This window comes from Chinchilla lanigera, unplaced genomic scaffold (genome assembly GCF_000276665.1).
Source record: "Chinchilla lanigera isolate Chin_1 unplaced genomic scaffold, ChiLan1.0 scaffold00014, whole genome shotgun sequence".
NCBI lineage: Eukaryota > Metazoa > Chordata > Mammalia > Rodentia > Chinchillidae > Chinchilla > Chinchilla lanigera.
Window position 1 is genome coordinate 31,397,936 of NW_004955415.1, and position 19,097 is coordinate 31,417,032.

Consider the following 19,097-nt stretch of genomic DNA (forward strand, 5'->3'; position numbering starts at 1 on the left):
GTGCAGGGTGCTGAAACTTTCCTTCAACTGGACTTCTTTTCAGGCTGTTGTTTTCGCTGTATTTTGTTTACTAGTTAAAATTTCCTGTATTCTAACAGCAAAATTTGAAGGAAAAAGGTTTCCCCATGGCCTTTCCCTACATGAGAGTCTCTGCACAGAGCCTGCATCCTGCCATGCCCTGGCATGGGGTGCTCTGCCCACCCTCCTCAGCGGGCACGTGTCCCTCACATCCCATGAGGCCCCTGCTACCCGGGTGCTACCCAAACCTGCAGGATCTCCCGGCCACTGTGGATGCCCTCCTGGGCCCAGGTGGCGATGACCTGCTCTGGAAGGGCGAAACCACTGCCATCATCGATGCTGGAGAAGAGGTGCAGGCTGCAGCTCATGGATGCGAGGGAGGAGGAGGTGGTGGTGGCCGTGTGGCAGCCGCTCTCCTCCGGGATCTGCCCCTGGGGAGGAGACACGGCGTCCATGTCACCCGAGCACATGGCATCCGTGACTCTGCAGCCGCCCTCTCACCAGCGCCTCACGCAGGAACAGTGCACAGGGCTGTTATCAGCGCCTTCCCTGGAGGACAGGAGAGGCTGGGCACCATCATGGTTTTGCCAGGGGACGCAGCACCTGCTCCTGTGCCATCCACGGAAGCCTCGGGCCTGTGTGCTGGACCTCAGCCCAGGTCAGCAGGTGTCACGTGGTGGAGGACCACGCATGGTCTGGTGTCTCTGCCCTGAGCTGGTGAGCGAGCACTTGTCCTGCGGACGAAGACTCAGGAAGCCGCATGCAAAGCCAGCAAAGGGCAGGCCGAGAAAAGCCATGGCCGAGGAGCCCAAGCAGAGGGCCCCCTTCCAGAAGCCTGCTCACCAGGAGCTGCGTGTGGGCGTCACCAGAAGGCAAGTCAAACTCTCAGCCCCAGTCCGGTGACAGTGGTCTCCTGCTGCACTGTGCCCCCACCGGGTCCTGCCCAACAAACCTCTGCCGTCTGGGACCGCCGGGCTCAGGGTGGCAGTGGGTCCCGCACTACGGGTGCTTCTGCTCTCCCCCTGCTCTCCCCCTGCCACCCTGCTCACACGGGTCTGGCTCTGAGGTCACTTTCCTCCTCCCATTTTCCCAGTGACCTGTTGCCTGACACTTGCCTGGTTGTCCCTCCTCCGACATAAAGCTCCTGCCCCACGAGCCCAGCAGGCAGCCATGTCCACCTGTTCTCCAACACGGTCTCTGAGGCGCGCCGCCGGCCCTGGGGAAGGGCAGCGCCATGCGTACTGCAGGGCCAGCAGGGGCCCCAGCATCCAGTAGCCAGCTGCTGCCCAGTGGAGTTGCTGTCCTCGGAGGGCCTGGGTGCTCTGCAGACCCCAGCAGGCCCTGTCCCTCCCAGCCTGTGTCACAGGGTGTGTGCAAGGATCCAGGTGTGGCAGTGTGCTAGACATGGGTGTGCTTGTTTGCAGAGTATGGACAGTGGGTGAGTGTAACAGCAGGTGTACGTGCAACGTGGACGTCAGTGAGTGTGCACAGTGTACGTGTGCATGCAGTGTATGTGCGCATGCAGTACACATGTGGTGGGTGCACATGGACAATAGAGGTGAGTGTCCCCGCAGTGTCCATGTAGGGTAAACACGCATACAGTGAAACATGTAGAGTGGATGTGTTTACACTTGGTGCAGCGCGGTATGTGTGTGTACAGTCAGTACACGGGTATGGTGCATGTGTGTGCATGCAGCAATGTCCACATGTGATGGACACCACTGAAGTAGCATTGAGCAGGACTTAAATTAACCAATTTAAGTTGTTGTTTTTTGGTGGTTTATTTTGTCTTTTTGAGACCGGTTCTCGCTATGCAGTTCAGGCTGGCCTCAAACTTGCAATGATTCTCCTGCCTCAGCCTCCCGAGTGCTGGGATTACACGCATGTGCCACCACACCAGGCTACCAATCGGCTTTTTATGTTTACTTGTGAATCTATCCAAACCTAGGCCTCTTGTCTGGAAGTGGGGGATGTACTCACAGTAAGTGAACCTCTGTGAGTCACTAATCTCTACTAAAACCTGTAATGGCGGATAAAGCCAGAAAACCTCAAAGGATAAGACAAGATCACAGCCAAGGACACCTGGATGCGATCAAAACTAGAAAAAGACTATAGCTCCAGGCATCTCACTCCTGGGTGGATTAACTTAATCTTCACTAAGGATTCATTTAATACCTTCCTTGGAGAAGCCCTCGAGTGGTTCCGCCCTTCTTGAGTACTCCCCTCCCTTCTTCTGATAACCAAATAAATACCAGGGCCACCCAGAGGTCCTGGTCCTGGAGCCCTGAAATCATTCCGTTTGCTTCTTTTTATTTAGCCTTTGCCATACACTCATTTGGGAGATTGCAGACTGGATCAGCTCACAATAACTAACCGATATTATTAACCCAATACACATGCAGTGTATACAGCAGGTGTCTAGGCTGTGTACGTGGACAGGTGGTGTGCACACACCACGGTGCATGGTGCATGTGTATGCTGAGTGTGGGCTAAGACAGACCAGGGTCGTGGTGCCCAGGAGCTGCTGTAGCTGTCATGAGCCACACTGCCTGAGCAGGATGTGGCTCCAGCAAGTCAGGTGGGTGCTAAGCATGGGCAGCAGGGTCCTCACAGGCCAGCCAGGCAGGGCAAGACACCGAGGACCTCAGGCATAGACTGCAGCAGCTGACCTGCAGGTGATGACCTTGAGGCTGGATGCCTCCACCGGGCACAGCACAGCCCTTCAGCACCCCCAGATGGCCCGTGTCCTGGCGCCAGGACTTGTTGCCCAGCCATCAGCCACTGAGCAGCGCTTGCATAGTCCAGCACTGCAGTGACCCCCTCCTCCCCGAGCAGTGAGCCAGCAAGAGGAGCCAGGTCGCAGGACCCAGTACGGGATTGAGGCCACCCTACCGGCCACCCCTGGGAGGGGGCTTCCCACTGAGACCCTTGGTAAATGTACCGTCCAGAGGCCACGGAGGAGCTGCTGTGGGGATCACCGCATCATGGTGATCCCCAGAGACCCCAGCTGGGTGCCTGACGGCAAGGGACTCACCCCACAACACACAGGTCAGCGCAGGTCCATGTCACCCAACACACACACACACACACACACACACACACACACACACGCTCAGCCTGTGGCCCCTGTGCAGCTCACGGGGTGACACGCAAGGACGCTGCACTGTAGTCACAGGAAGGATGGCGAGGGTCTGACTTATAACCGTCCCATTTACCTGGCAATGGGACCAGGGCCTGCTTGGCTTGACTAAGGTAGATTCCGGATGCAGCGTGGGCTCGTGCCGGCATAGGCCGAGCTGGAACTCTGCGAGACTCACTCTGCCGTCACCGTCCTGGTCCAGTTTGTGGAACAGGTCTTTGAGTTCCTGGACCAAAGATGCTGCCTGTCAGACTCTGAGGGGCCCCACCCAGGCTCTAGCACCCTGCAGGGCTGTCTCCTGTCCCTGCCCAACGTGAACTGACCAGGTGCTTTCCTGAGGCCCCCACCTCGGTTTCTCTCCCACCATGACTGGGCACCCCTGGCCTTCCTGACAGCACATTGTCCAGTGGAGACTGGAATCTGCTGGACACTGAGAGGTACGCAGTGGGCATGGCTGGCCCCTAGCTCACAGTCCAGCAAAAGTAGTGGGCCCCTGGTCTCCACGGCCACCCAGGACAACACACAGGCCCAGGGCCACCTCTTTGGCTGGAATAGAGCTGGGCCGTGCAGGGCAGGCCAGGGTCCACTCCAGGCAGAGGAAGGATTATGACTGAAGGCATGACGCCTGCCCAGCATGCTGCGGGGTGGGCAGGAAGCCCGCAAGGCTGGGCCAGGCTGTCACAGAGGGGCCTGGAGATCAGCTCCAGAAGAGCAGGGAGCCCTCCAAGGTTTTGAGGCCAGAAAGCAGCAGGACTGAATCTGTGCCTGCAGAGTGAAGGACTTTTGCAGACCAGCACGAAGCTGCGCCCTCGTGCAGCGCCGGACCCAGGGCCCTTACCTCCTCCGTGAGTCCACGGAGCCCGATGCTCCGGCAGACCACAGCCAGCTCCTGCTCATCCAGGTGGCCACGACGGCCAACCCCCAGCTGCTCCCAGATGCCCTGGACCTGGCTCTCGGGTGAGGCAGAGGACTTCTGGGCGTTCCCAAAGACCTCAGAGCCCCAGGTTTGCAGCTGCCCTGGAGCAAGCACAGGTACTGGGCTGTCTCTCCAGTCAAACCCAGGACTCTTCGTATTTTTCATATCATGAAAGCATGACAGGCAAATGCAAGACAATTAACACGAAAAAGAAGTCCTCTTCCCCCTAAACCCCTGTGCCCCTCCCTGCAGGCAATGCTGTAAGAATGGTTCCTGCTTTCGGGGACATCGCTGTACCATGGTGTCCCCTCATCCTGCTGACTCTGTGCACCTGGCCTCCACCCAGTCCCCTCCATAAACAGCCAAGCTCTCCTTTCTGGGCCTTACAAGGCTCAGAGGACCAGAGCCACATCTCCTGCCCTCCGGGGACCAGCAGGACTCTGGCAGGTGCCGAGGTGGCTCCTTCGCCCCCGGGAGGCTGTGCCCTGGCCCAGTGTGGCAGGAGGCGCAGAGCTGAGAACCCAGCCATGCTTGCCATGGGGCCATGTGGGAATGCCCAGACCACACTGCAGCCGTGGTCAGAGGCCTCTCCCTCAGCATCAGGAGGCTGAGGACTGAGTGACAGCCTCCACAGTCCCCAGGCACACTGTCCGTGGGGCTGCATCCTGCCCAAGGCCCAGCTCCTGGAGTGTCCAGGCCCGGGACAGAGGCAGCGGACAGCACATACGAGGCCACGAGTTACCTTGGGCTTCGAAAAGCTCATCCTGAGGTTCTCTAGGACTCTCGGCTTCCTCGTCAGACTTGAGACTCTAGAAAAACAGGGGAAGAAGTGAGCCCCCAGTGGTGCCCTGGAACTGCAGCAGCAGGGACAAAGAGAACAGGACATTTGGACAGGATGCAGACAGCGGAGGATGCACAGCCCCCACAGGGGCCTCACTGAGCAGCCCACAGTGCTGCGACATCCTCTCAGACGGACAGGCCCCTGTGCTCAGGCTCCTCAACATAAACACAGCCACAAGCAGCTCAGCGAGGACATGGCAAAGCCCGAGTCCCAGCTGCAGGGGAACCTGGCTCCACGGCACGGTGCCGCTCCATCTGCAGGAGGCCGCATAGCTCTGCCTTCTGCACAGCCCCCCACCCACATCAGGTCAGCAAGCAGGCGGAGCTAAAGGGGTTTCCTGAGTCCCCACAGTGTGCAGGCAGCTGACACCACAGGGTCCTTCGCAAACTTGCAGCCACGGCCTCAGAGGGGCAGGGCCACTGAGAAACCCACAGCTTGGGCAAGAGCCTCACATTTCCGTGACCGAATCGGCAGACCAGAGCCAAAGTCTGCTTCTGACCAAGGGCTGTGTGTCCCCGTAACTGATTCTGCAACCAGCAGCTAGGGAGCCGAGCCGGTCCCCTGGGAAGCTGGCACTAACTCTCAAGGGTCAGAACCCAAGTTGCTGATACTTGACCTCATTTTTCTAATGTGCCAACGAGACTGCCAATCCTGAAGGCAGCTTTCCCTGTGCTCACGTTTTGGGGATCTAAGACAACTGAAGGTTGGCACCAGCAGTGTGTGCCTATGACTCCAGCTACTTGGGAGGCTGAGGCAGGAGGACCACAGGTTCAAGGCCAGTCTCAGCAACTTAGTGGGAATCTCAAAATAAAAAACAGCTGGAGATGTAGCTTAGTGCTTCTTGTGTGCAATCCCAGTACCACACACACACACACAGAAAAAAAAAAAAGAAAAGCGGGCTCAAGCAGCAGTGAAGATGGAGTACAAGCCCTGGTGCCACTCGCTCCACCTCTGTATCTGAGGCCCAAGCTCACAAAGAAAATGAAAAGCAAGGCCATGGGTCTGGTTGCCCAGGTGCAAGAGGCGCCTGAAGAAGAGCCTAATATTCAATATGTGTTTGTTTTTTCTTTGCACCTCAACAAAAGTTCAAGATACAAATGCATCGGTGCAGGGCAGGGCTCCCGTGAAAGGTAAGCTCCCAATGTGCCCAGAGTTCCTGTCACAGACAGTGGGACCCAGGGGCCGCTGCGACCCTCTGAAAACAGGTCTAAGAGGTCATGGTTCATTCCAGTGCCGCACACCTGCCCCGTGGAAACCTCTCTTTACTTGGGAGCAGGAGGCCCAGGCTGGTCTCCTGGCCATCCCAGACACGGGACAGGCTCCGCAGGCAAGAAGCAGCAATGCCAAGGCTCTGGGAGGCCTGGGCTTGACCCTGCAGGGCCCCAGGATCTTCCAAGCCTTTGAGGCAGGTGGGACCACGGGCACGGGGCATGAACATTCCTACCCTGACGCCTTCCCTTTCTGTCCTTGGCACATCACGTTCACACTCGTGACACTGTAAAAACCGCTTGCAATGACAGGCAGGGAGGATCTGTGTGCAAACCCTCTACTGCCAGGCTCTGAAAGTGGGTGCTCTGTGCCAGCACCCCCAAAGACAATCAGACTGAGAAGATTACAGGGAAATGCCATCCCCAACACGAACCCGGGCTGTTGGCAACTTCAGCTGCCCAGAATGCCGCTGCCCTCCCCCTAGGTCTGGGGACCATGTGCCACGGCGACAGAGGGGAGCATTCCTTCCCCAGCCCCGGGCACCCTGGGGTGAGACGAGACACCGACCCACCTCCACACTCTCCAGGGACGCGGCGCGGCGCAGCTGGCTCTTCAGCCCAGCCCTGGCCTGCTGCTCTGGCCCGCATGTGGCTTCGGTGGCAGAGATCCTCCGCTCTGGCTGGCTCCGACGGCCGTACCGCTTGGAGCCACTCACATACTTTGGTGGGACAGCACAGGAGGCAGCTGGAGGGAAAACAGGTGCAGGACCGTGAAGTGCTCGGGGCTCAGTGGCCTGGCCTGGCTCACCCAGAAGCATCTGAAGATGCACAGTGCACAGGGTAGCACTAGGGGGCGTTAACTCAAGGGACCAGTACCAGGCTTCCCCAGGCGCCTCAGAGGGCTCAAGAGGTGCAGAGCAGGAAAGTCCCTGCACTGAACTCCACCTGTTGCTTACATTTTTTCAAGTATATTTTTGCTTCTGTTTATGGAATGAAAAAACAAGCACAACATCTAGCATTTTATGCAAAGGAAAGACTTGCAGTAATCCAAGGACATGCAGCTCCAGAGACTTGAGAACTTCTCAGGCTTCACCACAAGGATAAGAGAGACCTGGAGGACCCGGGCCAGCAGGTCGGAGGGAGGCAGGGACACTAGTTTTGGGATATATGGGAATTCAACGAATCCACACTACTCTATCTCCGCCTCCACCCGGCACATTTGCACAAATCTACAAGGTGCACGGGGAGGGGCGATGGTAGGGAGGACACAGGGCCCCTCAGAGATCCACAACCAGACTAAGACAGCTGGAGAGAGGGCCCCGGCCCCTCTTCCCCGTGCCCAGGTACGGCCGTGCTGGGAGACCTTTCCTCCCTGGGGCTCAGGCCTGTGAAGTGCTGCAGGGAAATGAAATCTTTGTAGGAGCACTGGAAGCTGTGACGCAAGTGGGAAGCCATGCTGGAGGGACCCAAGGGTGCTTATGACCCTGCGGCACAGGGCCTGCCCCAGAGTGGACCCAGGTACTGTACTGCCTTAATGGCCGTGCCTGCGGCCAAATCCTACACTTGCACACCAGGAATGGGGTGCCACTAGTGTCTGCGTCCTCTCCTCAGCCCGCTGGTCTATGCTGACCTCAAGGTACTGTGCTACCCAGCACCCTCCTCATGCCCGGCCAGGGAGCATTCTCTGGAATGACGAGCACCCAGGAGTGCAGTGGCCTGCCCAGTATGGGCCACTTGGAGAACAGTGTGCACATGGCTCGCCAGCCTGGGGACAAGGAGTCAGAGCCCGGCAACAACGCCCAAGGTGGGCTTCATCCCCTCAGAACCACAGGGCCCCTCCCTCTGGCTGGACAGTGCCTCAGTCTCCTGAGCCGAGCATCTTTCCAGCAAGCCCTCAGCCAGAGCCGCTCACCCCAGCCCACAGCACACCTTCAGGCCAAAGCCCTCACACCTGTGTGCCTTCTCCATGCCAAAGGCCACCGAGTCCAAACAGTGATGGCCTTGAACAACAGGAGGGTGATGGGAAGCAAGGCTGCTCTCCAGAATCCAGGACACATCACACCATGAGCCCCAGCCCTGTCCATCCAAAGCCCGTTTCTCTGATCACCACAGTGGGCCTCTGGAAGCACCACAAGGAGATGGGAACCCGGGAGGAGCAGGACATCATGCCCTGAGCAGCAAGCAGGGCCTGAGCACAGAGCCCTTGGCACACGGACAGCGGGGTGAAGAGGGGCTGAAGGCACAGCACAGGGTCGGAGAACAGGTGCAGGGATGAGCAGGCGGGTGAGCAGGGCGAGATGGGAATGCTGAGCTAGACCCAGCCCTGCAGGGCATGGAGGGCGGCCGGATCTGAATGGGTCTCTCTGGCTGCAGCCCCACAGCACTGGTTCCATCCTTTAGGCAGGGAACAGGCGCCTAGAGCTGCAGAGGGACCAGGACCCTCTGGTGAGGAAAGCTCTGAAATTCTAACCCAAAAGCAGGCGAGGGAAGGACAGGACAGGACAAGACAAGACAAAACTGGGTTGTGGGAAATGCACAGGTCTGAACTGAGATTGCTTCTTTGGAAGAACTGAGAATGTCACACAGGTGGAGAGCTCAGAGCTCAGAGTGCTTATGGCACAGAGGACTGCAGCATCCTGGCACGACATCCTCGGCCAAGGCCACCATACTTCTTGGATCAAAAGGTGTAAGTCAGCACTGGGTCCTGCAAGTGACATGCATAGGGCTGGCTCAGGCCCCACAGCCCGAACCCCAGGTCCTTACCACCTGGGAGAAGGGAGGGAGGGGCCACCAACACCCATGGGACAAGCAGGCTGCCAGCACAGCTGTGCACAGGGCCCAGGACTTTTAAACTGGAAAACAGGCTTGAATCCTCCAAGCACTCACTCTCCTCCAAGCACTCACTCTCCTCCAAGCACTCACTCTCTGGGGTCTGGACAAATCTCTTCTCCCGAGCCTCCGGCTTCTCATCGAATACCGAGGGTGACAACATGATAGGACTTTGGGTTTCGAGGAGCTGCGAGGATCTACATAAAACAGAAAGCCTACAGCTGGGGCCCAGACGACACTCGGTGTGTGTCCTCAGCACCAGCCCTCCTCCCAACAGTGCTGGTCCATGGCTGGGGCCGCTCCCAACCCTCAGTGGGGCTGGATCCCGGCCAGCCTCACCCTGACCTTATGGCCCCACGGCTGGCCCTGTCCCTGACCTGCAGCTGGCCCTCTTCCTGATCAGGGTCCCCCAGGGCAGCACTGCCATCTCCCTGCACACTGGCCACAGAGCAGGTTGTGGGGCACCGGTGGCCAACACACGAGACAGACCCTCCTGCGTGCCCCCCAGGCCCACCGCTCTCCGGCACATGAGGCTGGGACCAGGTGTCCGGCCCCGCCTGCCGCGCTGGCCAGCGCATCTCTGGCCCACCCACCCCTTCTTAGAACAGATTTCAGCCGGTCACATAGCACAGTGACAAACAGGTGTCAGAGGTTGTGGGTGGGTGGCCAGCTGCCCGCTACAGAGGCTGAGTGCCTCTTCCCACACAACCACCACGTGTCTGCAGCAGGCATGGCGCATGCCCCACACTGAGCCCGCATGTCACCTTAGACACTGCTTACAGAAAGCAGATGAGGGGAGGAAAAACCAAAGATCCAAGGGCACACAGCCTGGTAGAGACAGAAAGCAGGGTGGGAACTCAGTGTTTAGAACTGAGGGTTTTACTCCAAAAGGCGGACAAATGCGGCAGAGACACAGCTGACGGAGGGCTTCCTCTCACCTGACTGCAAAGAACCAGCTTCTTCCCTGCCGGGGTCACCACCGGCCTTGGAGGACAGCACAGCCACGAGCCCATCCTTAAACTCCTCGAAGGTGACCTGTGCAGGGTTAAGCAGAGGGGTCAGTGTGAATGCCAGCACTCACCACCTCTGGGGTCCTTTCAGAACATTCTTCTCACTTTTCCAAATATGTACTTAAGACTGTTTATAACAGAAAAGAAAGGTAAAAACGAACCATATCCCACCACCAAATAAACACTTTTCTAAAGCAGATCCCGCAACATAATCAGAAAAAAACAGGTACAGGCCGATAGTCTGGGGAGATTGAGGCAGGAAAAACACTTGAGCCCAGGAGTTCTAGGCCAGCCTGGGAAACACAGGGAGGCTCGGTCTCTAAAAATGAGAAAAATTTACAAAAGAAAACACACACTGCAGAAAAAGGGAAACTGATAACTGTAAACATTAAAACCCATAAAGCAAATATTCACAGTATCAGCGCTAGAGACAGAACACTGCCAGCTCCTCGAAAGCTCTGCTTCCAGGTTCCTCTCTCCTGTTACATGATAACAACGTCCTTGCTTTTCTGCACCTAACCTGCATGCATCCCTAAAACACAGGGTTTAGTTTTCCCTTGGGGGAATCACAGGCATACATTCTTTCAGGTCTTGCCCTTTTGACTCGACACTGCTTCTGTGAAACTTGTCCACGAGGCTGTGCACAGGCATAATTCATTCATCTCTGATGCACAGCACTTCGCTGAGCACCACGGCAACAACCAACCCAGCCCTGTCTCCAGGGTATGCTTATCAAAACCAAAACGCTCTGAACATCGATCCATACATCCCCCTTGGGGTTTCTCCACACGCCAGACCTAAGAATTCCCTGAGTCACTTTTCAATCTTAAAGTCCCACTTTCTCATGTCAGAAATCACTCAGCTTTCTTTTGGTTAGTATTTATGTGACGTATCCAACTTTTAGGCTCAATTCTGTACATCCTGATGTACGTTGCCTCTTATGAACAGTAGAGATAGTTGCATTTTTCTAATCTGATGATCTTTATCAATTAACTGAAGTATTTGGTCTGTTTACATTTAATGTAATTACCGATATACTTGGATTTAAATTTACTATTTTATTTTCTACTTTCAATGTAACATCCTTATTTTTTTTCTTTTCTCTTTTTGGGTTTATTATATTTTAGGACTTCACTTTACTCTTTATTAACTTAGAAGTTGTATATAGTCTATTTTCACTCTCTTTCTGCTTCTCCTAAAAACAACATATATCCTTAGCTTATCAAATTTACTACTAATCAATACTTTTACCCTCTTGTTTAATACAAAGCCTATGTAATGTTTTAAATCCCTTTGCTACCCTCCTGATTTTTAAACATTTAGAATGCATTCTCTTTTTTTTTGCACCCCCACAAATATCACTTTTATTTATTTATTTATTTTTTCCGGTACCGGGAATCAAACTCACTACCTTGCGCTTGCTGAGCAGGCACTGTGCCGCTGAGCTAAATTCTCAGCCCCCACTTTTATTTTATATAGTAAATGTTCATTTAGAATTACCCACATATTAACCAGTAGGTTCTTCATTTCTTTTTGCAATTCTGACCTTCTGTGATAATTTTCTATTTAAAGTGCATCCTTTGGAATTTCATCCTTTTCTTGCATATACTGATGCCAAACTCTTTTAATTGTTTCAGATGTTTTAATTTCACCTATAATCTTTTCAGCAGAACATAATTTATAGCTTATAATAATAATTCATGCTTCTAGAATAGGAGTGACACTATGCTTACTTGAACAGAATGGATGAATGAACAGTGACACCATCATGCAACACAACAGGACCTTGACAATGCACTGCCTGCCTCAGCCTCCCGAGTGCTGGGATTACAGGCATGCACCACCATGCCCAGCCTACCACACATCTTTGGACTGGTAATTTCTCTCTGGTGTGTTTTCCTATTTTTGCGATTTTTGTTTTTATTATTTTGTTTACCTTTTTTAGTAGCCTCTGTGGAAGTCAACTTGAGTTTACTGATTTGCCACTACTAAAAAAGTGTAAGTCTCTCCATTCTTTTGGGAGGCTATGTAAAATTTGAACATTTGGATTTACCAGATTTACTTAACCAATCCCATAGTGATTGACTGCTCTTGTCTTTGCTGCCAAGATGAATGACCTTGCACACATGAAGGTGGAAATGTGTTCCTGCCTTCTGTATCGTAGCACCCAGATGCGGGATGGGGACAGCACACGAGTGCTCAGAAAACACCTGCTGAGCACACAGTTGTACAGTGAAAGGGCAGTGCACTTGATCTGATCAGTTTCTCCTGTGTCTTTGGTAGTAACTCTCAGTTTCTTCCATCCACCAAGCCGCAATGAGATGTGTAGCCCTGTCTGGTGTTTTAGCTTGACCCATTTTGACTGTGTTTGTTTCCTGGGTTGGTCTTGTCCTTCACAGCCCCTAAGACACGGAACAGCCCCGTGGCATTCTGGGAGGTGACTAGGAGACACCACTGCATCTTTGTGTGACCCAAGATTCACTCTTGCAAAACAAAGGGGGGAGGACTATGATCAACAGTCACTTCCAATTTAGGGTTAGGGTTAATTATTAATTCTAATTATTACTAATAACACCATGTTAAGAATCACTTTTTAAGAGATGAATTATTTTGGTCTAAAATTAAAATGCTTGAGGTTAAGATCCTCACCACTGGTATAACAGAAACAAGAAGACATAATGTAAAATATGCATGGAAATTCCCCATAAAGGTCACAAGGACTGTATTCCCTATTAACTTTGCAACTTGAAACCAGACCTTGATAATGTTTAAGATACAGGAACTAAACACAAGCAAATTACCTTGTTTTTTTTTTTTTTTAATTTTTTAAAAAATTTTTTTGCAAATTACCTTGTTAACACTGTTCTTTGTGTAACTAGATATCTGTATTTGTGACAGCTAACCCAGAAGAAAACACAAGTCACGCAGTTAATGAGTAGCAGATAAGGAAGGGGCCAGGATTTTGCCTGTCTTCTACGTCTATGGGAGTCTAAGTCATGACAGTCATTCCTGAGATTTTTTTTTCCCCTGGGAATAGAACTCAGGACCTCGTGCTTGCCAGGCAGGCACTGTGCGGCTGAGCTGCATCCCTGGCCCAAGATGGCTTCTTTTTTAATAGCACTAATCTCTTCAGCAACCACAATTATTTTGGCTCCAACTTTACACGTACTTCTTTTCTGGCTAAAATTTAAGTTTTTCAAATCTTTCTGCTCTGGTTTTTGCTCCTGATTCTCACTATAAACCTGGGTAAAGGCAGCTAGCAGTATCCATGCCACAGCCCAAACATTATGCTGCCTTGAAATTTATTCCACAGATTAATTAGTTCATTGCCCTTAAGCTTAGCCTCAGACGAAGTTTTATGGCATGGAAAAAATGTAGAGAAGTTCTTTGCCAGAATATAACTTCCATGGCCTCTAGTCTAATTCCCAAAACAGTCTTCATTCCCATCTGAAACCTCAAAGAAAAGACTGTACTGTTCTGAACTGTACTAAACTGAGCTCCCACCAGAACTACCCATAGTGCTCTGTTCATAGCATTCTAGGGCTTCTGTAGCCTGCATCTGTAAACATTCCAGAGCTCTCCTGCAAATAATTTCCAAAGGCTGCTGAATCAATGATCAGGTATAGCCACAGCGATGGGCCCACTTCCCCAGGAACAATTTTCTGTATCAGTCAGCTTTTCCATCACTGGGACAAAATACCTGACATATGCAACTTAAAGGAAGTGAAGTTTGTTTTGGCTCATGGTATCAGACCATCCTCAGCTGGCTCCAAGACAGAAATATCACGGCACGAGGGCATGGTGGAGGAAAGCTACTCAACTCAGCATCTGTGGATTGACAACTGGTGGTCAACTTATAACCCCCAGCTGAACTGAGTAAGCATGGTGCTGGGTGTGGGAGGCCAACCTGAGCACTGCTGCCAGCAGCATAAGAGGCAGAACTGGAGAAGAAGACGTGAGGTTGTTGGAAGCTGGTAGAAGCTGTAAGGAACTGTTGGTTCTTTTGGAGGAGCTTGTCATGCTGGCTTTCCTGAAGAACGTGGCTGTTTTCATCCTCTGAGGAGTTCAGTGGCAACCTTGTTGCCACCGAGAATAGCTTTGGTTCACTTTGGGGGAGCTCTGGTCCTCACTTTCAGCATTGCTTCCTGGCTTCGGAGGGGAAGATGGTGCACTGCCAGTCTTCTAGAGAAGCTTGTCACGTTGGCTTTCCTGATGGGAACTCGGCTGTCTTGATCATCGGAGGAGCTCAGGATCTCACTGTCGCTGAGGGTGGCTATGGTACCTTTTGGGGGAGCTCTGATTCTTACTTTGCACGTCGCTTCCTGGCTCCAGTGCAGACCCCTCAGCCTGCTAGCACAGATACTCCATCCCACTGGCACAAACTTTCTAGCTTCCACTACTGACCTTTGGCCTTTCCCAGGGCAGATCTGTGAAACAGGCTGACATGAGACGTTGTCGTGTGCTCTAGACCTACAGTTGCCTTCGTGGAAGGCACTGTTACGGGCTCTAGGTCTTCAGCTGGACTCATGCAGGACATTATCACGGGATCTAGGCCCTCAGCTGGATTCTTGGTCTATAGTGTGTGGACAGATTCCCTGCACTCTGCTGTACATGATTCTTTGGGTGACTTTTATAAATATCTTATAAAATATGTGTCCTGTATTATATTGTTTCTCCTTGCAAGATAAGCCCAAAACCACAACAGCATCCCAGAAGCTGAGCTTCTGAGGAAGGGCCAGGGACTACATATGGTCCCCAAAGTTGTGCCCTCACGATCCACCCAGAAGTGTGCTTTACTAATCTCCTAGGTGTGTCTCAAGCCAATCAGTTGACAGCCAAGATACACTCTCACCACAGCTAACAATGAAACCCAGTGGTGCTGGGAACAGAGGCTGATACCTACCCTGGCAATGAGGTCGTCTCCAAGCAGAGTCTGCAGGAGGGCAGGCAGCTGCTTCTCCAGGTGGAGTTTCCGGCAGAGTTGGGTCAGCTCCTCCCGGTCCAGAAAGCCTGTCCCTGTGGCATCACAGCTGTTGTAGACATCCTTGAGCTGTGAGATGTAGTAATTGTCTTCTTCATCCATCCCATAGCAGGCTGGTCTTGGTGGGGGAAAAGAGAAACGTGAGGGCCAGTTTCTTGCCACTGTAAATGTTCCGGCACCGCTGGGCAAGTGCAGGTGCAGAGCTGATGGATGAGAGGAGAGCTGGAGCCTCTCCAGACCGTGCACTGGGAGAGCACGGCCCCCTCTGCAGGACAGACAGAGCACGCGGGCAGGGACAACAAGGATAGGCAGCCCCTTGGACATTAGTCACAAGAACCAGAATGTCTTTGTTGTGTTAAAAAAAAAAGGTCTATTGTGCAATAACTTGAAAACAGAGCTAAAGATGAAAAGAAAGAACCAGCCATGGTGGGCACACCTGTAATCCCAGCACTCAGGAGGCTGAAGCAGGAGAATCGTTGTGAATTCCAGACCAGCCTGGGCTGCAAAGTGAGTTCAAGGCCAGCCTGAACTGCAGAGTGAGACCCTGTCTCAAAAAGGCAAAAAGAAAAACAAGACAAAACGAAACAAAACATAAGGTGAAGGGAAGGGATGGAAGAAGGAGATAAATACAAAGAGCACTAAAATCATCCAAATTTCTATCACCTATAAAAGCTATTATTAATATTTTGGCACACCTACATTCTAATTTTTCTGTATAAATCTACCAATGAGGTTTTTCCTTACAAATTCAAGTATTTGCTTACAAATACAAAATAAGTTGTAAAAACTTTACTAAATTCCAATAAATAAAATTGCTTATCAGGAAAGATGGAAGCTCCAATAAAAATATACAGAGAATACTAATAAATTCAAAAGAAGAAAATTATGTAATTAATAACTACCTAAAAGTGCTCAAATTAAAATAAAGAGATACCATAATAAATTACTCAGACTAAAACCTTCCAGTCCTAATAAGTAATCATAAGAAGGGGAACTCCCACACTGCTGTAGGAAGATCAACCATAAACACTGAGGGAAGTCACAGTGTCAGTATAAGGGCTGGGGATATAGCTCAACGACACAAGCGCCTGCTTCACAGTGTCAGTATATTAAGAAATTTTACTCAGCACTCTGGGAGACTGAGGCAGGAGGGTCGCAAGGTCTGCCTAGCCTGGGCAACTTATAGACTTATAGTGAGATTCTGTCTCAAAATAAAAAATAAAAAGGGCTGGGAATGTAGGTTGGGGTGAAGGCACTGGGTTCAACCTAGTACCTCCTAATAATAATAATAATAATAATAACAATAACAACAGTGGGATAATTCACAAACATGAAACAATAAAGCAACATCTTTTATGAGTAGGGCCCAGCATGGTACACATGGATTTAACACAGATGTGCTGTTAAGGTGCAGGTGGGGTGGTGGTTTGTGCTGCAATCACCTTGCAAAGCAGCAGGGCATGAGTGACAACTCTGTGGAACTGGGATGGATCTTCACAGTCATAAGGCACTGGGACTACAGGCGGGAAATGCCTGGTCTGACCTCTTAAACACCTCTCGGTAACTGTAGACCAAGTGTACACACCAAGAATGGACACACTCAGCCACGACCTCAGCTGCTGCAGGTGTGGCCATCTGTGAGGGGATTCCCTCCATTCTGATGAAAAGACACTCCTGCCCAGGAGCAGCAGACGATGGACCAGGTTAAAGAGGGGTGAGCAATGACCAACCCCTCTACCTGATGCAGCCAACTGCAAAAAGCATCAGATAGAAAACTGACAGGAAAACGTGATTCACCGACTGCAAACCAAACTTGCCGGAGGCAGCAGCGGTCCAGCCAGGCCTCACACACTAAGCGGGACAGACATGCTGCTCTTGCTCTTCCCTGAACTATGCCAAGCCGCTCCTGTTTGCAAGCGCTGGCTTGCAACAAGCCAAGCGTTCACTGGCCACGGAGCACAGGACACCCTGGGTAAAACGCTGTCACTGTCCAGAAGGGAGTAGAACACAAGGCAGTATGTGATGTGGCCTCCCCCAGAGGTCCCTGTCCTCTGAGTGGATGAGCCTGTGATTTCCCAGCTCAGAGAACTTTGTTTCCATTCAGTTTTCTTCCTCTGAGAGAAGCAGCCAGATGTCGCGGAGCTCTCCACGCACATGCCTATGCCATTCTAAGAAAGCATAGCCCAGCACAGCCCCAGAAAAGTAGGAGGTCTTGGGAAAAGACTACACCGTTTATTTTTGTTTTTCCCTGAAATGAATTACACTGAAATTTGCTTTCCAGAGTTCTCTCAGTTTGCAGCTTCCCTTGGGCGAGGCATCCTTGACCGCTGGGCTTGGCAAGGCTGGTGAGAGGGCCCTGGTTTGTCCCCGGCACGAAGCCAAGATCCTGGCAGCCACGAGTGGTTGCCGACTATGGCACACCTGCCAGCCGGGCCTCCACTTCCAGACGCGATGCAGCCAACTCCCAGGGTGCCGAGTGGAGCGGGCAGGAACCTGGGGCACAGCGGCAGAAGCAGCGAGATGCTGGCCGGGGACTCCCGGGGCTGTAGTGTGATGGAAACTCCCTACCACTAGGCTTCAAAGTCTGGTCAAACCATGGACACTACCTTTCCGTGACAGTCACCAAAATGTACATGACGCGGCCAGGGCAGTGGGTCAGCGCCACCTAGGGCTTGCAGAGGTGCCAGGGTCTGAGCAGGAGCCCTGAGAACTCGCTGCACAGGTAGTGACAGTGCCAGTGCCAGTGCCAGCCAGGGAACGGCTCTATTCCTGCTGCCACCGTCAGCGGAGAGGCCCAGGATCAGGTGCCCGTGACTCACGGGACTCTTCCAACCATGCAGGTCAGCTCCAAGCCAGTGCAGACGCTGCCAGTACCACTCCACAGCTGGGGACTCAGTGCCCTCACCCAGCCCTTGCTGTGAGGCCTGGGGAGCCCTGCAAAGCCACCCTGCTTGGTTCTAGCTGGTCACAGCTTCTGTGACTCAGCTTTGCACGGTCGCCATGGTGACCAGAGTACCTTGCTGGCCACTGGGACCGGAACTCCTTGCCAGCTGCTGGGAACCACAAGAACTCCAGGCCGGCCACTACAGATGCAGCTACACAGCATGGCAGGTGCTTCCTGCGTGGAAGCCACTGTCGCTCCTACTGCTTACTGTGGTGCTGGCGCCAATAACCCTAGAGGCCTGTTCCCACCCATGGGATGGGGAGGATCCTGTTTCCAGAGGCGCTGCCCTGCCTGCTCTCCATCCTCCTGAGAAGAGCAGCCAGCTGAACCCGCAGCTCAGGAACCCGGTGTCCTCTGTTTAGACTCCCCAAGGGTGAGAATATCACCACATCCTTCAACGGGGATGAATATCACCACGTTCCTCCAACCGGGCACAAGCAAAGAAACAGCCGGGACTCCTGGGCCCTGGGCAACAGCTCTGCACATCTCCCCAGCCCTGCTGGCGCCCGGCCTCTGTAGGTGCCCAAGCGCAGCCTCAACCAGAGTGCTTCGTCATAAATAACAAACAACACGTACCTGGACAATCCAGAGGCTTTGGTTTCTTCTTCATCGAAACTGAATTATTTATCTAATCCTCCCTGGAAGTCCACACATGTGTCAAATACGTGCACATCAAACCACAGAAAGCCTGGCCAGCCTGCAGCAGCCAAATGCAGAGTTGGGGACAATGCTCTAGATGGGGAGCAGCTCCTGGTTTCTCACGGTTTCAGTTCGGACGTCAGAAAACTTAAGCTAAAAATTCAAGCATAAATGCTGCTGCTAGGTGAGCCAAAGCCCTGTTTTCATCCTGTCTCTAAAGAAACTGGACACTGCCACAGAGACAAATGTCCTGGGCCACTGCCCTGCAGGACAGCGCAGCCCTCTGGAGGCCGAGAAGCAAGGTGTTAGTTTGCACTTAATTTATGCACAGTGCTGAGGGAATTTAATCTGCCCCTGAGAAGCCACCAGGGACCCAGAACACCTCTGCAACAGGAAGCAGTTCCAGTCCAGGTCCTCCGCAAGTCTGCTCACCCTGCATAGAGGAGATTAGGCGCAGCTTTCAAGATAAGATAGGTGCATTCTATAGAGGGAGAGCGTCACACCCCAGTAAAATACTGAAGCCACCTTTAGGTTCCAGCTGAGCAGCTAAGCAGTGCCACTCCCAGCACACC

At 52.7% G+C, this 19,097-nt stretch overlaps 1 protein-coding gene across 5 annotated transcripts in view; it reads right to left on the minus strand.

Annotated features, from left to right (window-relative positions):
* Positions 1 to 19,097, minus strand: part of Ninl (ninein-like) — a 70,507-nt gene that overhangs the window by 27,459 nt on the left and 23,951 nt on the right. For 3 of the 5 annotated variants that reach the window (XM_005380997.2, XM_005381000.2, XM_013512368.1), the window contains exons 2-8: positions 14,865 to 15,060; positions 9,890 to 9,986; positions 6,695 to 6,867; positions 4,816 to 4,882; positions 3,996 to 4,174; positions 3,234 to 3,383; positions 267 to 449 (exon numbers count right to left, since the gene is read on the minus strand). In XM_005380997.2, the coding sequence (XP_005381054.1) occupies positions 267 to 449; positions 3,234 to 3,383; positions 3,996 to 4,174; positions 4,816 to 4,882; positions 6,695 to 6,867; positions 9,890 to 9,986; positions 14,865 to 15,044 (1,029 nt within the window). In that variant the 5' untranslated portion in view covers positions 15,045 to 15,060. Of the gene's footprint in view, positions 1 to 266; positions 450 to 3,233; positions 3,384 to 3,995; positions 4,175 to 4,815; positions 4,883 to 6,694; positions 6,868 to 9,889; positions 9,987 to 14,864; positions 15,061 to 15,378; positions 15,402 to 18,462; positions 18,822 to 19,097 lie in introns of those variants that run through there. The other 2 variants (XM_005380999.2, XM_013512367.1) reach the window with 2 other exon arrangements.